At 36.7% G+C, this 21,831-nt stretch overlaps 1 protein-coding gene across 1 annotated transcript in view; it reads left to right on the top strand.

The window, feature by feature from the left end:
* Positions 1-21,831, top strand: part of MPP7 (MAGUK p55 scaffold protein 7) — a 148,360-nt gene that overhangs the window by 116,813 nt on the left and 9,716 nt on the right. Inside the window, exon 13 of the mRNA XM_066551956.1 lies at positions 15,346-15,516. Coding sequence (XP_066408053.1) covers positions 15,346-15,516 — 171 coding nt within the window. The remainder of the gene's footprint in view (positions 1-15,345; positions 15,517-21,831) is intronic.

Here is a 21,831-nt window from a genome sequence, read left to right on the forward strand (position 1 = left end):
GAGTAGAGACTTATCCCTTCATTCAAAGACTAAACCTGTTTTTAGTGTTGGGAGGGAATTCAGATTCTTTGTAGAGAAGACATTTTAAAGATCAGAATTTAGCAGTAGAAAAAAACATTGTGCCTAGGATGTTGTTCAAATTGCTCTCCACCTTCTACTTGCTTGGATTTTCAAGAAGATTCTGCTGGGAAACTCTGCACCTTTGTGATCTTTCTAAAGTTTATCAGCTTTTTTTGTGTTACCAAGCATAGCAGTGAAGCTGTGAGGTACGGAGGCCGTGTCTGTATTTGTGCACAGCAATCATCTTGCCAAAACTGGGAGATGCTGGAAAATCATGCATTGCTCAGCTGAACAAACAGCATTCTGACAGCACCAGAAGCATGTAGGGAAGGTGACATAGAAAACAGAAAATTAGAAAGAACTGCTGGGTTCAATTATTTTTTTTTTAGCCCACACATGAAGATAGGAAATTGATAATGCTTGATTTCTTCAGGTTTTTTTTTAATCCTTCATCCTAATATAGGGTTTTCCAGTGCTTGGAAGGGTAATTATGTGGGGAGACATGTTCTGTAGATCATCCTGAACTTGCTGTATGTTGAGAGGCTGGTTGCTGTTGCAGTGGTGCAGTGGTTCCTATCCAGTCATGTGACCTGAATTTTCTTAGCAGTTTGGAGAAAAAAAGGGCAATTTGCCAGTTGATACTATTATGGCTTCCAAATTAGATGAAAACCTGTTGACTTCAGGAGAGCTGCTGAGAGAAGTCCCTTTCTTGACAGGACTGGGGGTTGCACTAGGAAGCTTTCTTGACACTTGGTATGTAGCCATGGTTGTTGGTCTGCTCTGTTTAGTCAACTCATTCCACAAATCCCATGTTTATTAATGAGGAAAAACCTTGATACATACCTTTGTTTTTAATAGAGAGAATTGAGGAAAAATACTCTGATTTCTTGAATGCCCAAAAAATGTCAGTCAGCTCTAGTTTCTTAGGTGGGATTCCAGGCTGGTAGTGTCCTTCTACTTGAAAATTAATCTAAAAATCAGTTAAATCATATAATATGCAAGAAGTGTCCTATAACTTCTTTTTTTTACTCAAGCCAGTCCTGGAACTGGAAAGGACTGTTATATTTATCTAAACAGAGAGCTCTCTGAAACAGTCAACAACTGTTTTTGCTTTGATAATTTCAAAACCTGAAGGGAGATAGATTGGATTAATTCTGGGAAGCCTTCTTTCTGTTTCCTATTTTGAATTTTTCACTCTTTTCAGCATAGCAATGCATGTAGTTGCTAATCTTTACGCATATTGCTGTATCATACATTTGGAAGCAAAATAGAAGAGGGCTTTTTTGGTGAGGATCGTAGATTGACGAAAGAGTGAAAAATACTTTCTACAAAATTTTTTCTGCAAGAATTATTTGTACTGAAATAAACAAACCCAATCTAGTTCTAAGTTAATAAAAAGATCGGGTTTTAATGGAAATGCCAATTCTTTTTTTCACTTTAATAGCCAAGTGAACTGTTCCATTGTGTCTATGTGTAAATACCCATGCCTTTCCCAGCATTTACCCCATTTCTTGAAAGATAAAACAGAATCATTCTCACATTGTACCCCTTAAAGTGAAAAGCATTTCACATGTCATGTGTACACTGGAGGAGGGGGCAGCACAGTGTACACTCCATACTGAAATCACACTTTCTTATGTGCAAATGGAGAAGATGCACATTTTGATGGTATCTTGGTCTGAAGTTGAAGGAAACTGACAATGTGTGTGGAGCCTGCGCTGACAAGAGGAAGATATAGAAAAAGTAGGAATAAAAATATAAAGGGAAAAGAGAAGAAGTGAAATTTTGTATTGAGGATGAAGAAATGGAGAAAGTGTTGCAACAAGGGCAATGAACATGGACAAAAGCTGGCCGTAAACCCCATTAAGCAAAACCCCACAGAGGATGGGCTTTGAAATTCTTATATTAATGCAATTAACAGTATTATGCAGGAGCATTGCTATAGTCACTATTTATGCAATGGTTCAGTTGTTTGTTGATTCTGTTTAAATAAAATACTAATATATTTACTTTGTAAAAGTCTTTGAAACAGTGAATGCAAAAATTACTGACAAGAGCTCTGAGCTGATTTGTTTTGTAATTGTTGGTAGAAAAACCTTAGTAAGTTCAAGAGTAATATTTGATGCATGAGATAAGTGGCTGTTAGGTGTTCTGACCTGCTGATAAGATTGATATGTAATTCCCAGGTTTAGGGTTAGTGCAGAAGTGATGGAGGAATAACAAACCACTGAAGTATTTTCATCATTTTTTCCCATACTTAACAGCAATGACTTTTCAGCAAAAAGCAGTCTTGTACATTAATACTGTGGGGAAATGATACTGGGGAAAAAATTGTAAGAACAAGCAGCATAGGAAAAATAGGAAAATGGAATGAAAGTAAAGGAACGGAGTTGCATGAGATTGTGTGAGTAGGACTAACCTTGCATGTGCTGGGATGGTGAATGAGCCACATACCTGAGTGAGTGTGAGGGAAGTGTCTGGGATACAGAGGGAGGTTCTGTAGATGTGTCTGCCTACGTGCAATTGGCAGACACATCTGTCTGTGTGTCTGAGCTTGTGAGCCACTGCTGAATGCCAGCTCCATGGATACCTGCTCACCTGGCATTCCTCAGTAATACTCAACAGCATTCCTGGCTTTAGGTGATCATCTTAGCTTGGACAGCTTCTCAGCCAGAGCTGCCTCTGTGAGTTCTCCTGTTGCTGCATGCTGGCTAAATTGGAGTGACGTGAGACTTTGTACAGGGAACAAGTATTTGTTTAATAGCTCCCACTCTGTTAACTTCCATACAAAGAGTACTCATGCTCTGACTGCAATAGATATTGCCAACAGGTTTGGTCATTCTTGCATGTGTAACTTACTTTAATTTGTAGGCAAAAGTGATAACCTGTTTTATTAAAGAAAAAAATTATTTGAATAACAACCAAATAACTTACTATTCTACAGTTGTTATAAACTGCAATAATTAGGCAAGAAATTATACTCCTTCAGCATAATTTTGTTTTCACAGTGGTTACTGTGTTTATTCTTACATTATGTATGTGTTGTCTCTGATGAAAATTACTGGTAACTTTATATTTTATACTAGTGTGGCCTGTAAGCTCTGTCAGCTTGGTCACTGTTCATATGTATATGTGTATACCTATACCCTGTGTTTACAGTTTAATATATGTATGTAGCACATATGACAGAGTTGTTCAGAGATGTCTTTTCCATAAAAATACATTTGTTCTGTGTACTTAATGCTAAATGTAAATACTTACTGTGATAAAGCCATCATCATATAGTTTTTCTAAGGCTTAAAACCCATTTTACTTTCAATTTTGATTAATGAGATGTGATTGGCATTGTGTGAGCAAGAGGAAAGACTTAACTGCAGCCAAATGGTGTTCATTCAAACAAGATGTAACCCAGTTTACCCATAGTTGAGTGTCTTGAATTGAAGATTATGTTCTGCCAACAAAAAAATTTAAACACGCTAAAAGAATAAATGCTTTGTACTACTTGTATTTGAAGACCAAGCATTTAGGATAAATGTATAGTAGGATTCTTTGTGCTTGTTATAATTGCTGCACAGTCTTAACTCTGCCTTTCTTCTCAGTATTTTTCTGTGTTCATATTTGAAACTTGATTGCCCACCTGCAGGTAGTTACAAGTACAAACAAAAAGTAAACCAGACCTATAGAGTTAAATTAGCACATTAGCATTTTTGTTCAGAAGTCTCCTGTCCTTACAAATCTTAACTTCCTGCTACCACAGAGAAATTAAGGAAACCTGAAGCTGGATGACATTTGAGTCAAGTTCACATGAGACAGAACTGGAAATGGATCTGTCCTTCACTGCAAGACTATCCTTCTTCATTTTCCAAATTATCTTCATAGAGATACTGTTATCTGATTGTTTTATAAGAGAATTAAATTTGATGATCTTAAATTTCCTATTGAATGAACATAATTTATCATTCAATCCACAAAACTCCAGAGCATAAAAACCTGCAAAACACTATAAATGTTGATTGCTATGTGGGGCTATTCATCACTAAAAAATCAAGAATGTTTAATATATTCACTGTGTTGCTGACTGTTGTACATCACAATTTCTTGCTTACTAAAGTAAAGTATAGTTTAAGGCATAATGAATCTTGTTTGTGATAAGAAACTAGAACAGAGCTGCTGGATCAAATTTTAGATTGAGAAACATTTAAGTAAAATTGCTTGGTGGAAATATTTTTGAAAGAAAGTCAACAAAAGCAAAAAGTCTTAATCTGATGCTGGGCTGTTCCAAAGAGTCAAGAATGTTTCTGGAAGTGGCCCTGGTTTTGAGCTTCCTAAGTAGTATAATTTAGGTGAGGCCCCCAAAAACCAAATCTTGATTACATTTCAGTTAAAATACATACAAAAACGCAGTGTATATGATACTGGTTTTCATTGTTTTAGTTTAGCATTATTGGCTGTGCTGAAATCTTTCTAAAATGAATAAAACCACCTAAGCTTCCACTGTGCTTGTGTTTCCTATTTCTTTTTTCCCATTTGTCTTGTTACAGCTTTGTTGTCATTTCATAAACCTGTTTCATGACTATTTTCTTTGGAACTTCCTCTCCCTTCTTACCACAATACATTTAATTGATTGTATTTATTCTTTTCTCAGTGTTTTATTTGTTCCATGTTGCCTTATGGTTTGGGTTTGGGGTTTTTTCATTTTGTCATTGCTTTTGTTTTCCTCGGATTTCCTCCTCTTTAGACTTTGACCTCTTCTAGTCTTTAACTTGTGCCTTCCAGCTGAAGACCTTTCCTTTCTCACTTCCATTTAGTGAAACTATATTGGCCCCAGTTTTTCATGTCTCAAACTTTGGAACTTTGGGCACATACTTGGTTCATGCATACAGCTGCTTCAGATGCACAGAGCTGTATTTAGTAGTGAATCACAATACAAAGTTCCCTGACAAGTAACCTCTGACTTTACTAGGGACAAGCAATAGCTCTGGTAAAGGTCCTTGTCAAGTTCAAACTGGGAGCTACATGTTAATGACTGTCTATAGCTGCATTAAGCTATGACAACCCAGTGATTTCCAAGATCTTTTCATTACAGACTGTTATTTTCAACCTTAAGAGTAGCCCAAGAAAGTTAAGAGCAGTATTAAGAAGGAAGATTTTTAACAAAACACAGGAAGTCCAGAATGCCTTTATCTCAACATTAAACCTCAGCTTATAGTTGTTTTGGCTTGTGCTTTCTGGCTCACCTGGGAATCCTAATGTCTTTCATTTATGGATAAGCATGTTCCCTTTCCTGGCAGGGTAGCCCAGAAGCGTGGATTCCTTTCAGTGTTCTCAGCCCTGATGCTGTAACTCCACCATGTACCACACCTGCAGGACTCCTGTGAGGTCTGCAGTGGTCAGGGTTGAGCGAGTACACACCTCTGTCCATGTGTGCATACCAACCTCCTTTGCTCCTGGTCTGGGTTTTCATGTTCATAAATGAGGGCTTACCTGTTACCAGTGTTAAAATACCAGACAGTATTTTAAAATGTACACTCATTAGTTAAGTCAAATAAATTTGTTGAATTCAAGAAACTTTTAAGATCTATTTATGTGAATTAGCATTGAGCATTAGTGACTTGTTTTCAGGAGATACATTGCAGTCTATTGATAGTCATGGAAACGGAAATACAGAAAAATTTGTTGTACATCACAGAGAGGGAGAAAAGAGTTAGTACCTGGAAGCCAGCCTGCCATTCTAGATCCAGCTTTAGGCCATTTGTCAAGAACTGGGAGCTTTTAAGCTCAAGAGAGAAAAATGCATCCAATGCTTTCACCTCACAAAACTGTCTACACTCTTTTAAGGCACCAGATGTGGTCAACCAAGGAGTGTTCACCTTAGAGGACTTCCCAGCCAACTTAAACCATATGGTCACCTTGACCATAGAAATAAACTTTAAATAAGATTCAGAAAAGTCTTCCAAAGTAATATTTTAAAATGTAAGTCCTCAAGAAAAATGGTACCAAGAAATGAATGTTCAAAACAGTATTTTTCCTGCGGCATAAGAGACTGTTATGTCTATTTCATGACATGAAATGAAAAGCTCTTCCATGTTGTCATATATGCAGGAGAATTTTGACATAGCCTTTGTTTTGTACATTAGTTTTGCATAAAAGATTGTAAAATATCTCTTGAATAATTTTTCACAGAGAAAATACATGTTTCATAGAAAGTCTTTGAAACGGTTATATTTTAGCCCCACTTATCCACATTCTAAAGGAAATTTGAGTGAGAGGTAGATTGCTAAATCTCTCTATAAATCTTAACCTTAGTATATAATATCTTTGTGAACAAAAATTCATTATATTTATCTTTCTTTTCTGTATAACCCCAAAGATGATTACAAAAATGTATGTTTTCTACTATCGAGGCAGCACAAATTTATTGATTTACTATAGGTAAGGAGAAAGTCTTATGTATATCTGTTATATTAGGATAATGTCAGAGAAAAGATTACAAGAGTATGTGAATTCTTTCAGCTTGTTTTCAGCTGCAATTGTAAGCATTCCAAAAAAAAAAAAAGGAAAAAAAGCCACAACCAGAAAACCTTTTCAAATCTTTTCAAAATCTCAAAGGGCAGTCCCAGCTCTTACTGTAAGCGCAGAAAAATACTGAGATCATGTTTCTGGTAGTGATTCTTAGAAATTCTAGGTTAAGACTGATAAATTGGAACTAACAAACTTTGAGTTTAATACCAAAGAGATCTTCCATGACAGTGGGGTAAGGTCATTTCTACCAAAAGAATAGTAGAAGAATCACATATGGGAATTTAAAGTGCACATAGTATTTCAATGCCTTCAATTTTTTACATCCTTTTCTGAGTGTAGTTAAACTCACTACTGGTATGTTGGTATATGCCTTAATATAATAGGTGCCGTCAAGAGAATTTGAGAATAGCTTACATACCTGAATTTTTTCCTATTTATGAAGTATTAAACAATAATACTTTGTCTTTTTGGCTGTTCTAAGATGAGGAAGCGGTTGAGTGTGGTAGGTGCATTTTTCTTCTTCGATTTAACTTTTCTTTCTTAAGTTATGTTTTCACTCCATTTAATGATTTCCTTTCCTATTTCTCCTTTGTGCTTCTCAGAGGAAATTGAAGGTACATGTATAAAAGTTTCCCTGAATAGCCCAATAATTTTATTTAGAGAACATGTGTTTAGAATTAAATTGAATATAGTCCAGTGTTTCTAGATGTTATACATATGATGCTTTTATATTGCCACCAAATACATTGAATTATGTTTTAAAGTAGATAAAAATACCAGAATATTCCTAGTTGCTTCATTTAATGATCAGTAATTTGAACTGTTTTTTTAAACTGCTTTCTCTCTCTCTTGAACTTCTGCAAGATATGTGTAGAAAAGCAGTATGATAGAATAATACTGGCAGCACTTGGGTGGGCTGGGACGGAGAGAGATGGTTCCAAGCTAATTATATGGCCATGAGAGGTCCTGAGCTTCTACTAATACTGACACACTATTTCTCTGAGATGGTAGAAGGTTCATCTATGTGGTGTCATCCTTACTGTTTTCCCTTTGAGTTTCCCTCTGACTGTAGCAGGTTATTGTTATGTTTGCAGCATATGTTAAAGTAATAGCAGCTGATCTCTTGTGGTTTTTTTTGTTTGGTTTGTTGTTGTTTTTTTGTTTGTTTTTTTTTTTTTACTTAAGAGGCTTTTGTTTATAAAAGCATTAGAAATTGTAACTCATATTTTTGATCAATGGGCCTCTGGCATGTAAAAATATATGTTATAGCTATTTTATATTAAATGAGAGGATGTGTTTTTGATCAAAAACCTTTCTGTCTAATCCAGTGAGCCAAAACATAAAGCTAAAGTTTGATAATGTATAGTTTACAAAAAAGCTTGATTTACATCAAATCGTTTTGCTTTCTTTTAAGTGGCATATTTTCTATTAACTGATAAAACGTGAATAATACAGTGTTAGAATTTTTTTAGAATGTTTGTTGTCATCACAACTTTTGCTTGAAAAGGTAGAACGATCAGTGTGCATGCTGCAAAATCCAAGAATATCTCCAGCTAAAATATAAAACAATAAAGATTGTTTTATGTTTTTAAGAAAATGCCTTATTGAAGGATTTTTAATGCTGTGCTTTGCACAGTTGTCATTTTAAAAATAGTTTCTTCTGTATTTTTTGCTGGGCTTCTAACTTTTCTGCTTTATTTCTTGGCTCTTATTCTGTATGCTTTTACCCTTCGTCCAGAAGATGCTGAATGTGCTGGTCACAACAGTGGATCCTATCTAGGTGAGCAATTGGTTACAAAAGACAATTTTGTTCCTTTCTTTCAGCTTCTTTTCCCTGGAGCTACTGTGTCCACTTTGCTTTTGGGGGTAATCTGCATACAAATGTCCTTACTCTGCATGACAAATGCATGAATATTGAGGTTTTAAACATGGCTCATTGGATTTGACATAAAGGGTTTATATAGTGTATGCCTTTACCTGGTTAAACATAGGCTAATAAAATCCTGGTTTGATCTTTAAGTCAAAATTTTTAAAGTACATGAAGCAAGCTATGTGTTTAATGAAGCAAAAAGGTTACTGTATCATGAAAAATTATTTAAAGACACTCTCAAGGTTTTATTCAAGTTTTGTCTACGCGTTTTTTCTTTGTACATGTCTATCTAAACATTTTGGAGGATTCAGTAAGAATACAGAGCAAATTTGTAGGCACCAATTATTTTTCCACATTACAAAATATCAGTCATAATAACTCAGTAGCTTAAATTTAGCTTTAAAGCTGGTCTGAGCTCAACGTATCATTGCGGGGAATGGGGAAAAGGTGGGGCAAGAGTCCTTTGGCTTCATTTTCAAGATTCCAAATTTCAAACAAAAGTAACATTTAAAAAAGGTGAATGTTCCACGATATGTTTCAACTTTTTTAATTTGTGCCATTTTGAAACCTATGTAAAAATATCTTAGTTGAAACTGTCCAGAATTCCTGCCAGCTGAAGGCTGGCTGGAGCAGATTTTGTGGCAACCAGCCCTTTTCCCAACACTTTCATCCTCCTACTACAAGAGGAGTGGGGAGAAACTTGTCAAAGTACTTCAGTATTTCCAAGCCAGTGGGCTCACTGAAACATCCTAGACCAATACTGTAAATTGGAGTTGTTTTAAATGTGGTATATAAACTACATCAGGTACACAAAAGTACATGATGGAAAGAACTCTGACCTGTTTACAAAACCTTAGTGTGGTATAATTCCATTCTGTGCTTGTGGAACTTGGGAGTATCTGATCATGCTGAAAATGCACTTCTTACCTTTGTTAAGTAATCAACTAAGTTCATGTTGAATTGTAATTGTATTGAAATATTTGGTATGTTTGGAAAATGATAATTTGGATGTGATTCCAGATGAAATTCATTTTCCTTATCAAATAATTTCTTTGAAATATGAACAATACCCCCCCCCAATATTTCCTTTCTGTATGTATACATACTGCATGAATTCTTAGGGTGAGACTATCATGGTTTTGCAATCAGATCTTAGTGGGCTGCTGCTTTATTTGAGAATGAAGGTAGCAAAACAAAATCCACCTTTTCTAGCTACTGTAGCCTTTTTCACTGAAACATTTTAGTCCATAATTACCAAAAAGACATGGCCATTTTAGGAAGGAGGCCTCTTAAAGAAGAAGACTGTTGTCCCAGAAGCAAAGAACAAAATATCAAGATGCATTGTAGTTTACTTAGGCAAAACTTTACAAAAATTATTCAGAATTACTAAGTACAGTTCAGGCAATGAACTGTACTTGAGAGCTTCCATGTTGTGGAATGTTGTCAGCAGTCCAGAAGTGGTACCTTCAGCCATCTCATGCTGGGTGTGTGATTTTGGAGTGAGATATCAGAGAGGAGAGTCAGAAGGCAGAAAAACTAATGTTAGGACTAGTTTTGGGGTAAGGACACAGGTATTTTCACTGATTGTGAATAAAATTAGTAACTTTTTGGTTTAGAAATTAGAGATTCCTTGGAACTCTTCACATTCATTTAAAACTTTCCTATCGTAAGAACAAGCAGGTAGGCTTTTGACAGTTGATGTTACCATTCTTTTGCATGCAGTAACAGGACACAGTGATTTATAATTCAGACTGTCTCATGTACTCCAGTGTCTCCTTGTTTCACAAACCATATATAGGGCTCTGGCACTTCAATCCATGAACCAGATTACTCTGTGAACACCCACCCCTCTCTGAACGGATATGTACTTCACACACATGCAAGGTAGTCATGAGGAGCACAGGAGGAGAGTCTTCAGAAGACAGAATGTCTGAACCATTTTGGGACAAATCTTTTATGTCCAAGGCTATACTGCTATTAATTTGAACCCTCTCCTCTAAAGTGACTCAGATAAATTTTATGATTTTTCACTGAATTCTAATATTTAAGCCACAGTATGGTATCGTGTGTTTCTGCTGTAATTTCCTGAGGAATTGCTGAGGAAAATGTTAGAAGTTTGCCTTTGCCAAGCTTAAATTCTGGTTACATTGCTTGAACCTTTATGAACATACAATAAATATAGATGAATATCATCTGTTTACTATTCTCAATTTCGTATTTAAAATCCAGACATAATCTAAATTTTTATTAACCCTGTCTAAATGTGCAAGCTGGGAATCAGTCCAGAAGCAAACATTTTAAGAAGTCTGCTCTGTGTTTGTGCAGTTCCTGTGTAACAATAGAAATCCTCAGTATACAAGCTAATGTAAAAAGAATACCAATATTTTGGGGGAAAAATAATATCCAGAAATATCTAGTAAAAATATTATGTTCATACAAACCTAGATAATGACCATGGTACCAAACTTACTTTTGTCAGTAATATGAATAGAAAGGGTGCTCTTGAATGCATTTACAATTAAATAGAAGTTGTTTACTCTAAGATGAAATTAAATTCAGTGAAGAACAGATGTAATTTAAACACATACTTAAGCACTGATTTTAGTGAATGAAAAGTAACAAAAGCCCATGTAAGTGTGTTATAGCATTCTGAAGTCTTACTTGTGAATTTATGAAGCATGCACGAATTTATATGTTGTCATTTCCTGTTAGCGTAGTCTGTCTGAATTTGAGAAATTAACTTTCTGGTTTTATTAGTATATTTGGACTGAAATTTACACAACATAGTTGCAATCTACTTCTTCAGAATTATGTCATTAAATGTAAATAAGCACAGCTATTTGCATCATCGTCCTTTTAAAATATTGCAAGGCAGGCAGGTTCACACATTGTGTGTTTTCAGTTTGGATTCTGTGTGAGGCCCCAGTGGATTTCTCTGTGTAAGTGGAAGGATGTTGTTCTGAGATGACGAAATGTATACTGCTAATGGTTAAAAGAATAATCAAACTTTTCTGCTAAGGTGTTTTTTTTATTCTTAGAGATCTAGGTGATTTCTCTTTGCTTGTTGGGCCTAAAGTAAGTTTATTAGTAATGATTTTTTATTTCATATTGAGAAGTATAAGTTTTAAAGACATCAGTTCTTTGAGAACATTTGTTCTTAATATTTTCTTTCCAGAGCCTGCTCTTATTTCACCAAATCTGTTACATTCCAGCAGTAGTTTATGGGTTTGCATGTTCAGTAAGCTCCTAGACGTGTAGCTGTAACCAGTGAGCTGGTGCAAGCTTCTCAGTGTTCAGGAGATTATGTCACTTTAGTGATAGAATTTTCCCCTTTTATTTTATAGTCTGCATACTTGGCAACTAAGGTTAATCTCTGCTGATACCCATATTCCACAGACAGTGTAGCCTGCAGCTCCTTTCATATTCATCAAGGTTTATATTATCAAATATTCTAGGCAAGCAATGCATTTTCCTTTTGTTCTTTATAGAAATTTACTTTTAACATGAATCATTTTATAGAAACCTTTTCTGCTGCATATTAGAATTGGGTTTGGTTCTCTGTAGTAATCATCACTGTATTCTTAATGATGCTCTATTGTTAATTTAAATATATGAATTATGTTTTCAAAACTGTAAAATATGCAAATATTAGTAGAATATCTTTTGCCTTTTCACAAATGTTTTTATTCCTTCAAAGTACAATATTGTTTCAGTTCAGCTTAGTATTTTTGTGCAGCCATAGTTCCCATAACATAAAACATAAAATGCAATTACAAATGCAGACATTCAATAGGAAATATTTATTAGCATTTCTATAAAACAGCTTCTAGGTCACAGTAAAGTTAAGCCATACATGAGAGGACATATTTGGCAGATGATGAGCGATGAAAATGCTTTCAGGAGTGCAGCAGCAGTATCATAGAAGTGTTGGATATATTTGAAACATCCTTCCTCTTGGAACTGTATGTTTTCCTTGGGTTTGAATGCTTTCCTTGAAACTTTCCTGAGATTCTGTACAGGCTATTCAGATGGACTTTGAGGAACAGTTTAAAAAAACTTTCAAATTGAAAATAGTCATAAAGTGGTGAAGCAAACAGCATACCACAAACTTTTAATAGTCAGTAGTTTTACAGAGCATCTTCACCAGCAAACTGCAGAGAAGTCAGCCTTACTCTGGTTTCTATGTTTTTTTCACATTTGTTCTTTTTAATTAGTAGTGTTAAGTTTAGTAGTGTTAAGTTTAATTAGTAGTGTCTAAGTTCTGGTTGAACTTCTTGTTGAGCTTTCTTAATACACAGGACAATATTACTATTTTCATTTTGCCAGTGAGTTTCAGGGGCAGAAATATCAAATATTTTATTCAAGGAAACACATGTTAGCGGTGGAATCATATCACCTGAGTCTTTGTTATGTTTCCTGTGGAGCCTGTAAAAGTGACAAGGGACAAATCAGCCTGAAGACAGAGCTGAAGGATTTTCTCCTTTTTTCAAGGAGTGAAAGAAATTAAAATTCTTGAATAATCTACCACCTGATAGTTTGCTAATGAGATCTGAATAAATTGGTTGGAGAAAAGAGGAGCAAGTTACAAATATTCTTACCAAAAACTAAAAGTGGGGATTGAATTGATAGGAAGATTTTGCAGAAAAAATACTTTTCCTAAAGATTGCACAGTTCACCATATAAGTGGAGGTTGAGAAGATACTCTAGTGGCACTTGGAGACAGATGATCAGGGACATGGAGCTGTTGTTAATTGTAAGGTCAACACCAAACTGGAATGGCGACCACTGACATAGCTTCATTTGATCATTACTCTTAGTTTTTTACCTTTTCCAGATACATGGATTCTTGGTCTTGTAACAAAGCTCCTAATTTTGTAAACCATTTAGTAGTCAATGGTGAAGAATTATTCTTTATTTTTTCTCTCTTTTTTGTTTTTCCATAAAATGATTATAAAGGAAAAAAAAATGCAACAAACAGAATAATTTTCAGGGTTTGGGCAACATTTTTGTTGGTGTTTGGGTTTTTTTAATCAGGAGCATTTTAGATGAGGCCTCAGGAAACTTGTAACTTGCTTCATGTGTCTGTAGTCTGTATTGCTAAAGCTACTTTTAACCTTTCTTTATATAGCTGTCTGTACACTTAGGCATAGTTGTGATCAGGAGAACATCCTTGTGTCATGATGGACTTCACCATAGGGCAGGCAAGATCTCCCAGGCCCCCTTGCAGGGATGTCAGCTCTCCAATAGAGCATTTCTGTTTCTGACTGCAGTCACTTCAATGTCGGCATTATTTCAATAATAAAATAACGTAACCCAGTCTATTTCATTATGTTTTCATATCTCATAATTTCATCTTCTTCTATGTCAGCCCACCTCCTACTTAGTCTGGACTATATTTTACTTTAAAATATCATCTGCCCTTTTTGTGGGTGCTAGTTCTTCTCCTTTGTCATAGATTTTCAGTTTACTTATTCATGTTTTGAATATAAATGTGTTGACATCATGGTATTCTCAAAGAAATTTTTCTTCACCTTTTGTGTGTATGCTTGTGTTGTCGATTCCCATAGGTATAGGGGTTCACATCAATTAACTAACTTGGTTAACATCCTCTGTGGTCCAGGTTCTATGACAATTTATGCTCAATGAAACTGTGTGTGTGCAAAATGCTAAGCCTATAACTAAGCCTTGTAGCATTTCTCTTCAGATCTGGTGCTAAATATTTGCAGAACTGAATCTTGAACTTGCACAGTATTACCTTTGAAGAAGAAATTATAATATGACGACTTTTTAAATACCTAAACATAAGTGCTATTATAAGAATATGAAAACATTTTGCTGAAAATCTGGGGTCACCACTTACTGTCCCATGAAGTGTTCTAGGGAAAAACACCAACAACTTTTCAAGTATTTAAAGTATAGCTTGTGTTTTACTCTACTACCACCAGACAGTGAAATCAGCATTGCAGTCTTCACAGTCTTTCCTGTACTTTCTTATAGAACAAAAGCGGTGTTGTAGAGATACCAGTAAAATTTAATGTAATGCAATATAAAGGATTTATTTGAAAAACTCTAAGGTAGTCATTAACAGAGGACGAAATTAGTTTTTAACATGTAGTGTAAAACGGGTTTTTGTTCTGTTCTGTTTGAAAATGCCAATGATTCTCTCCTTTGAGAGTACTTAAAAGCTATGTGAAATTTCAAGTCTTCTCTAGAAGGCATGACAGATATCACACAGTTGATGCAATTATAAATATAGATTAATAGCAATATTAACTTTTAATTTCATAATATGGGTACTGTATAGTCTAAGATGTTTCTAATTGTAATTTAACTATGAGTGCTTGGATTGACTATTAAACATACTCAGGAAAGGTTTAGTGCACTTTTTAAATATACTATCAGCATGGAGCTAAGCACAAGAGAATTGTTCCAGGAGTTATCCTCATTAGCCCTTTCAACGAGCAGATGTGTTTCTATCCTATGTTGTATTTGATGTCTGTGTGCCATGGTGATTTAATAGACATGCATTAGATGTAGTATGAGACTCCAGCTTGCATGAACTGCCTTGTGTATTTATATCAATTTATAAGATACTCAAATTGCCTAAATAATTAAATATATTAACAATTTATTAACAAATTTTAATAGCAATTATATTTTGCAGTTTGTTGTTGCAAAGGTTCTGTTTTATTGGTAATCTTAATTTTGCAGTTTAAATAGGTACCTGATATAGTTTAAAAACATGGGAAATGTCATTCTAATGACCTGGCTTATTAAACATATAATACACTTTTTATTCCATGCTCCAATCCTTGAATGTTGGAAGAGACTGTTGTCAAATGTTTTAAGAAGACTTATTTTCTTACTTTGAAAAAACCCTGTTCTTACTGCAGCTGGTTTTAGAAGAAGCTTTCGTCTTAGCAGAAAAGATAAAAAAACAAACAAGTCCATGTATGAGTGCAAGAAGAGTGACCAGTATGATACAGCAGATATCCCAACCTATGAAGAAGTTGCAAAATATAGACGACAACCTAATGAGAAATACAGGCTTGTTGTTTTGGTTGGTAAGTTGTTTTCTTTATTTTTGACCTGGTAAAACAGAGACCTGCTGATTAGGACAATGCTTACCAGAAAGTCATTTAGATTGGAAGGGATCTCAGGAGTTCACCTGGTCCAGCCTCCCACTGAGTGAGATCAACACCAGGTTCTGAGCAGGTTGATGGCAGCAGCTTTAGGAACCTGTATTCCCATCATGTCTTCCCTGTCTTATCTCACACCTCAGTAAAGAGGTGGTTTCCATCTTTTCAGTGAGTGTCAGAAGGGTGCTTGTGGGTCCCCCCAGTACATCTCTTCCCCAGGCCAGGCAAGCCCAGTTCCCTCAGTCTCTCTTACAGGACATGTGGTTCAGCTCCTGACCATCTTCAAGGCCCTCTGATGTCTTTGATCCAGTTTATCCAACAGTATTTTAGTGCAGGGCTTGTTGTGGACAGAGTATTCCTCACAAGGGACTGACAAGTGCTGAGTGAAGGGGAAGAATCATTCCCTTCTGTCCATGGGCCAGGCTCTTTGTGGTCCAGCCCAGTCTCCTGTCACCCTTCATTGCTGCCAGCGAGCGCTGGGGACTCGTGGACTCGTGCTTAGCTCTGCCCACCTGAACCCCAAGGCCCTTGGCATCCAGCCAGTCAGTCCCCAGCCTGTAATGCAGAACTTTGTCCTCATCAAATTTCACTAAGTTCTGCCAGCCTGTGCCTGGAGCTCTCTGGATGGAAGTCCTGCCCTTGAGCAAGTCACTTGTATCACCCATCTTGCCATGAGCAAGCTTTGTAAGGGCCCCGTCTGTGTCATTGGTATGGATGTGAAACAGAGTGTGTCCCAGAGAACTCCCCTTATACTGAGTCTTAGAGCACAGACCAATAACCCCTTCCCCTTGAACATGCTCCATTTTTCCACCTGTCTATAGCCCACCTTTCAAACCAGGGCAACAGGATATCTCAACTTGCATATAAGGATGCTTTAGGAGATTGTGTTCAGAGCTTTCCTAAACCAAGGGGAGATGACATTAAAATACAGCTACCATGGTTACAAATCTGAATGTGGCAGTCAAGCCATACTAAAACTCAAAAGAATTATGTTGATATTCTACTCTTAGTGATCTATCAATATATCTTTGTGGGAAAAAACCCCAAAAGAACAGGATAAATACCTGAGGTCAATGAAGACAGACAGTGAAAGTGGAAAGAAACAAAACTGCCTACTGCATAAGAAGAAGTAAATTGACAACTAGTAAGGAAGGTGGATGCAATGTGGACCTTTGTAGGCCAAGGATGAATGCAAGCATAGTTGCAGAGGACTAACATATTATTCTTAGTCAGCTTTCTGTTCTTCTGTAATCTGTCACTGCCATGGCTTCCTCACAGCATTTATTGTATAACCAAAATGCCTTGCTTCAGTGTCCCAAAAAAAAAGAAAGTGCATTATCTCAAGCTTTTCAAAGGTAACAATTGGAGTACCAAGGAGTAATGAGTAGAATGAGTAGCCATCACTATAAGTGAGTAATGTCTCATCGATTATTGTTTCCTTGGCAGTAACACATAGGCTGGTTCTTCATTAGTAAAATTTCCTCCATTCTGAAAGCAGTGGAGCAGAGAAATATGACCCTCTATCAGGGACTGTTAGGAACTGTAGAGTAGCTGTGTTTTTATATAGCTCATATCCAAGGGAACATTAAATTGAGTTTTTAATAAACAGTTTTGTCACTCTCCAGCACTAAAAATCAGCCACCTACTAGTGTGATCACTGTGAGATTTTGGGTAATATACAACAAGTAATAACATGGTTGAGTTGATTTTACAGTTACATCAACAGAGTGTAGTGCAAAAGTGTGATAAGTAGACTTTTTATAACAAATTGCATATGTCTGATCTAAGGAATGCCTAGAGATTCCATTTGATTTTTGTTGTAATAAATCAAATGAAGAAAGAGTGCTTTTTCAGTAACAAAAGCAATTCAGAAATTTATTGCGGACTTCAGTAATTCTAATGTTTTTTTCTCTGGATATTAAGAGCAGCTTAAGTCTGGCCAATACCGTAAAAATGTCTTGGGCAAAATGTGGAAAAAACTAGCAGAGCTAAGCAATACAGGTATAGTAGAAGCAAACACATTCTAAAAGCTTTTTGTGTGCCAGTAGCAGCATTCCATATAATACATCGACTATAATTTGTATAGTAGTACTAGGAAAGAAAGGGAGATATAATTAATTTATAGCTGTAATTGGTGGAGGCACTAGACGTCTGTTGTGTTGAGCTAGGTCTAAATATATGATTTACTGTTTAAAAGGGGACATTTAGGTTTGGTTTTGCCTTTTTTTAGGGGGAGGGAGTTTGACAACTTTAAAACAAATTTCACTTCATTTTGAATTGGTCTAGTCTAATTTAAAGAACATGAATTGCACACACAGTAATTTCAGTGCTCTGTTGCTTGTTACACACTACTCTCAGATTCAGCTCACTGTAGCAGTTTGTCAAGATTTTACCTTACTTGCAAATCTAAGTTCATGAATAAAGCTCTGCAAATCCTAGGGGCTGATATAACATCATCTGAAGCAGTAATGATACAAATATTTTTGTATGCTTTTAATTGTTAGGATTGTGATGAGTCTGGTAAAAACAAAATTATCCAATATTATGTCATCAGTCTGCTTATAGTAACTTACTATTCCCAAGCTGCTAAGAAATCCTTCAAGTATTCCACCACAAATATTGCTTGCATCCTAAGCATTACATACCTCACAGCCCTATCAGACAAAGGAAGAATATTTTAATATGACTTGTATTATTTAGACACTAGAATTTTCATTTATATTAATGAGGGAAAAGCCCTGCTCACAAAGTCTTCTGCTCTGGTTAATTTTAAGGGCCAGAGTAGCATAAATTTTATTTCTTTAGAGTTAGAATGAATGTGCTACATGCAATAACTTTATCTGGCATAGTTTCAGCTAAGTCAGAGCTTTCTGAAGGGGCAGGATAAAGCAAAGTTGTCAGTAACAAACCATGAGCATTTGCCCCTAAGAGCACACACTGTTTTGTGCATGCAGTGTGATCACTGGACGTGTGCAGAGCCTTTCAGGTGCTGTGGTCCCCCATGGTGATGCCTCTGTCCAAAGTGGGCAGTGGTGGAAGCAAGGACCAGAGGCATGTAGCCATAAAGGAGAAGTTGTTATTGGTGTCTGACACGATCAGAAAAGCCTCTGTCTCTGAATGGCGCTGCCAGTACTTCCCACAAAGATGTGCTTCTGGTCACTACTGCAAAGAAAAGGAATCTGGGACTGAAAAAGCTCTCTATTTGTTGTATTGCTTAGATTTTTTTTTTTTTTAATCCATCACCTCTGGTTTTATCATGAAGGAGTTATAATGAGGCCAGGTCTATTTCAGAGCAAAGGAGGATGAAATGAAAGGGCCTTTTAACTCTCCACCTCTCCTGACTTAGCTTTAGCATGTTCAGTAGTGGCTTGCAGAGTTTTAATTGATCTACAGCAGTAGTGCAGGAAAATGGCCTACCATGGCCATGCTATTCCAGTCAACTAACTGGACAATGAAGAAAGAGACCTGTAATTGCTATCTCCATTTAAACTTCCTGATTGAAGGCGTGGGAAGGTCAGCAAGGTTCAGGAACAAATACATAGGATGTAACACAGTGCCTAGCCTTGCCCTTGAGAACACCAGTATGAACTCACTCATCCTACTTCAGTGAACAGCAGATCTCAAAGTACACTCCCACTGCTTGTTAAAATGTACAGAAACACAAAATAATGAGGTTCTCCTTTCCTACCACACTGAGCTGCAGTCAGACATGCATGTGCAGTCATTGCACTGTAGTGTACTAGGAACTGAGCCACAGAACCTCTCTCAAGGCAGGTCTCCTACTGGGTTCTTGTGATCCCAGCAGGAATATTGTCATCTAACTCAGAAAATCTTTTCTAAAAGACCACTTCCCTTTTCTTTCCAAAAGTCTACTAGGAGCTCATTATGTGTCTGTAGGTGAAGAATGGCTGGTTGGCTTAACCCTCCCAATACCTAAACTTAGTTTTTTCAGTTTTCTTCAGACATGTCTGAGTGATACAAAATTTAGTGCAAGTTTTAATGATTGGTAGTTTAATTCTGCAGATGTCTCTCAATAAAGTGAGGTAGGCACTGCAGTCCACTTGCAGCATTTGACCATTAACATGACTTAGCATGCAACAGCAAGCAGCATAAATGTTCCTTTAAAAAAGTAATCAAAGTATCTCTAAATCTGTCAGCATAACTGTAAATATTGCTGCTGGGGTGATTTACAGTAAACCAAAACTACACAACAGACATGGAGCCTGGATGTCATATTTGACTATAAGAATCAGGGTTATGCTTTTAAATCCTGACACTTTATTCTCTTTTTGAGTTCAAACTGTGTTCAGATTCATAACTGCTAGAAACTGGCATCTTTCTCTGCTGCATGAAAACAAAAAGAATATTTAGAAGGGAACTGTATATTAACTTGGGAGAGATAGTATAAAAATCCACATAATGGATGGCTTTGCTGAGCTGGAATCAGACTTCAGTGTCCATATGCTACAGTTATGAGAACTCTGTGAAGACAGCACTGAAAAATGAGACTCTACACCTTTCAGTAGTTCAATTTAAAGATGATTTTAAAATGTTAATCTGGAAGGGGAGACAGTAGTAGTGAAGTTGTGATCTGGAAACAGAGTTAAGCTAAGTTTCTAAAGCATGTGTCACAGGAAGTGAAGCCTGGACTCGTTATATATATAAATAGAGCTAAAAGCATACTGTTGATTTGACAGCATGTAGACTAAGGAAATAATATTTGTGTGGATTTGATGGGAAAGATTTTTTGCTTAAAAGTAATAGAATGATTTTTAAAAACTGAAATCCATTTGGTTTGGTTTACTTTGCTAGGCTATATTAAGAGTTTTAATTACTTTTCCTGTAAAATTTCATATTTGTCCTAAAGAACTAAATTCTTATAAAAAGGAAAAAAAATTAAATTATAACAAAAGTGATGCCATTATCAACATAACACTGTCCTCTGCAGACATGCACCAGTAGAGGCTGCTGTACACCATATTAAATAAACATTTATACATACTGATAGATTAATTTACAGGAAGGTCAGAGATGGAATTTGAAATGTAGTTGTGTGATTAACTGATGTGAACACGTAGAAACTTTAAATGTAGAAACTCTAAAGATCCTACAGTAGAACCATAGTCTGGGGGTAGCAGCAAAGCAGCAAGCCCTTGCTTTTCATCATTATGTGTTTCAACTCCAGACAGGGTGTATGGTCATTTTTACAGATAGACACCTGAAGGTACTGAAGCATCAGTCTGTTTTTGGATTCTCACTAGTAAGTAGTGGCTACAACACTGTTTCATTGAAATGTTTATTAGGGTTTGAACATGTTTACAATGTTTAAAATGTGTTTGTTAAGAAGCATGTGTCCCTTTTACTAAATGTGCAAGAATTTTCCTTAAAACCGCAGGTATTATCCTTGCATTATTTAGGATAAGGTTCCAATGACTCATTCTCCTTTGCCTTCTGCTGTTGACGTGGCTCTGTAGAAATGAAGGCTCTCCACTGTCAGAAATGTAAGAACATGCAGAGCTGAGCTCCCTTCACACACAGCAAGCACATGGCCCTGTCACCAAAGTGGGCAGGCAGCTGGAGCCCTGCATGAAGGGCTCCTGGGGACAGGCAGCGAGTGCCTGTGGAGCCTTTGAGACCTCAGAGGACAAAGTGCCCTCACAGAGACCTAAGGCACCACTGGCAAACAGCTAAGAATTAAGGACAACTCGAAAGCCAAGAGGAACATCTTGCTCTGTTGCTTCTAGTGCAGCACTACTCAAGTGGAGGTGGAGGAAACGGGTCAAAAAAATTCCATGCAGTCTTTGTTTCTTCCTGCCATCCTCCTTCCAAGAGTGGTCTCTCTTTGGCAGTCGCATGAAGAAGGAAACATTTGCTTTGGACCAGATCAGACAGCAGGCAGGAGACAAGCACAGTTTAAAAGAAAATCAATAACAAAGAAAGAAACCCAAACATCCCAAATAGGTTGTGACCTGGCAAGTACTGCCCTTCCTTCCTCTCTCCATGCAGTGCCACCCTGACGCAGTCGAAAGGTGGATGGTGACAGCTACAGGCAGCCAGGAGCTGGGCAGTGTTCCTGCCTGCAGCAGGGGCTGGAAGGAGCAGTGCTCCCAGGGCATGGCAAGGTGGAAGCAATTGTCCCCAGGGGCATCTGGTGCCGGCAAGGGATGCAGCAGCAGGAGGGAGTGAGGCCATGCTGACACACAGAGTGCAGAGACTTTGGAGGCACTTTGCACATGCCAG

This window comes from Molothrus aeneus, chromosome 1 (genome assembly GCF_037042795.1).
Source record: "Molothrus aeneus isolate 106 chromosome 1, BPBGC_Maene_1.0, whole genome shotgun sequence".
NCBI classification, from domain to species: domain Eukaryota; kingdom Metazoa; phylum Chordata; class Aves; order Passeriformes; family Icteridae; genus Molothrus; species Molothrus aeneus.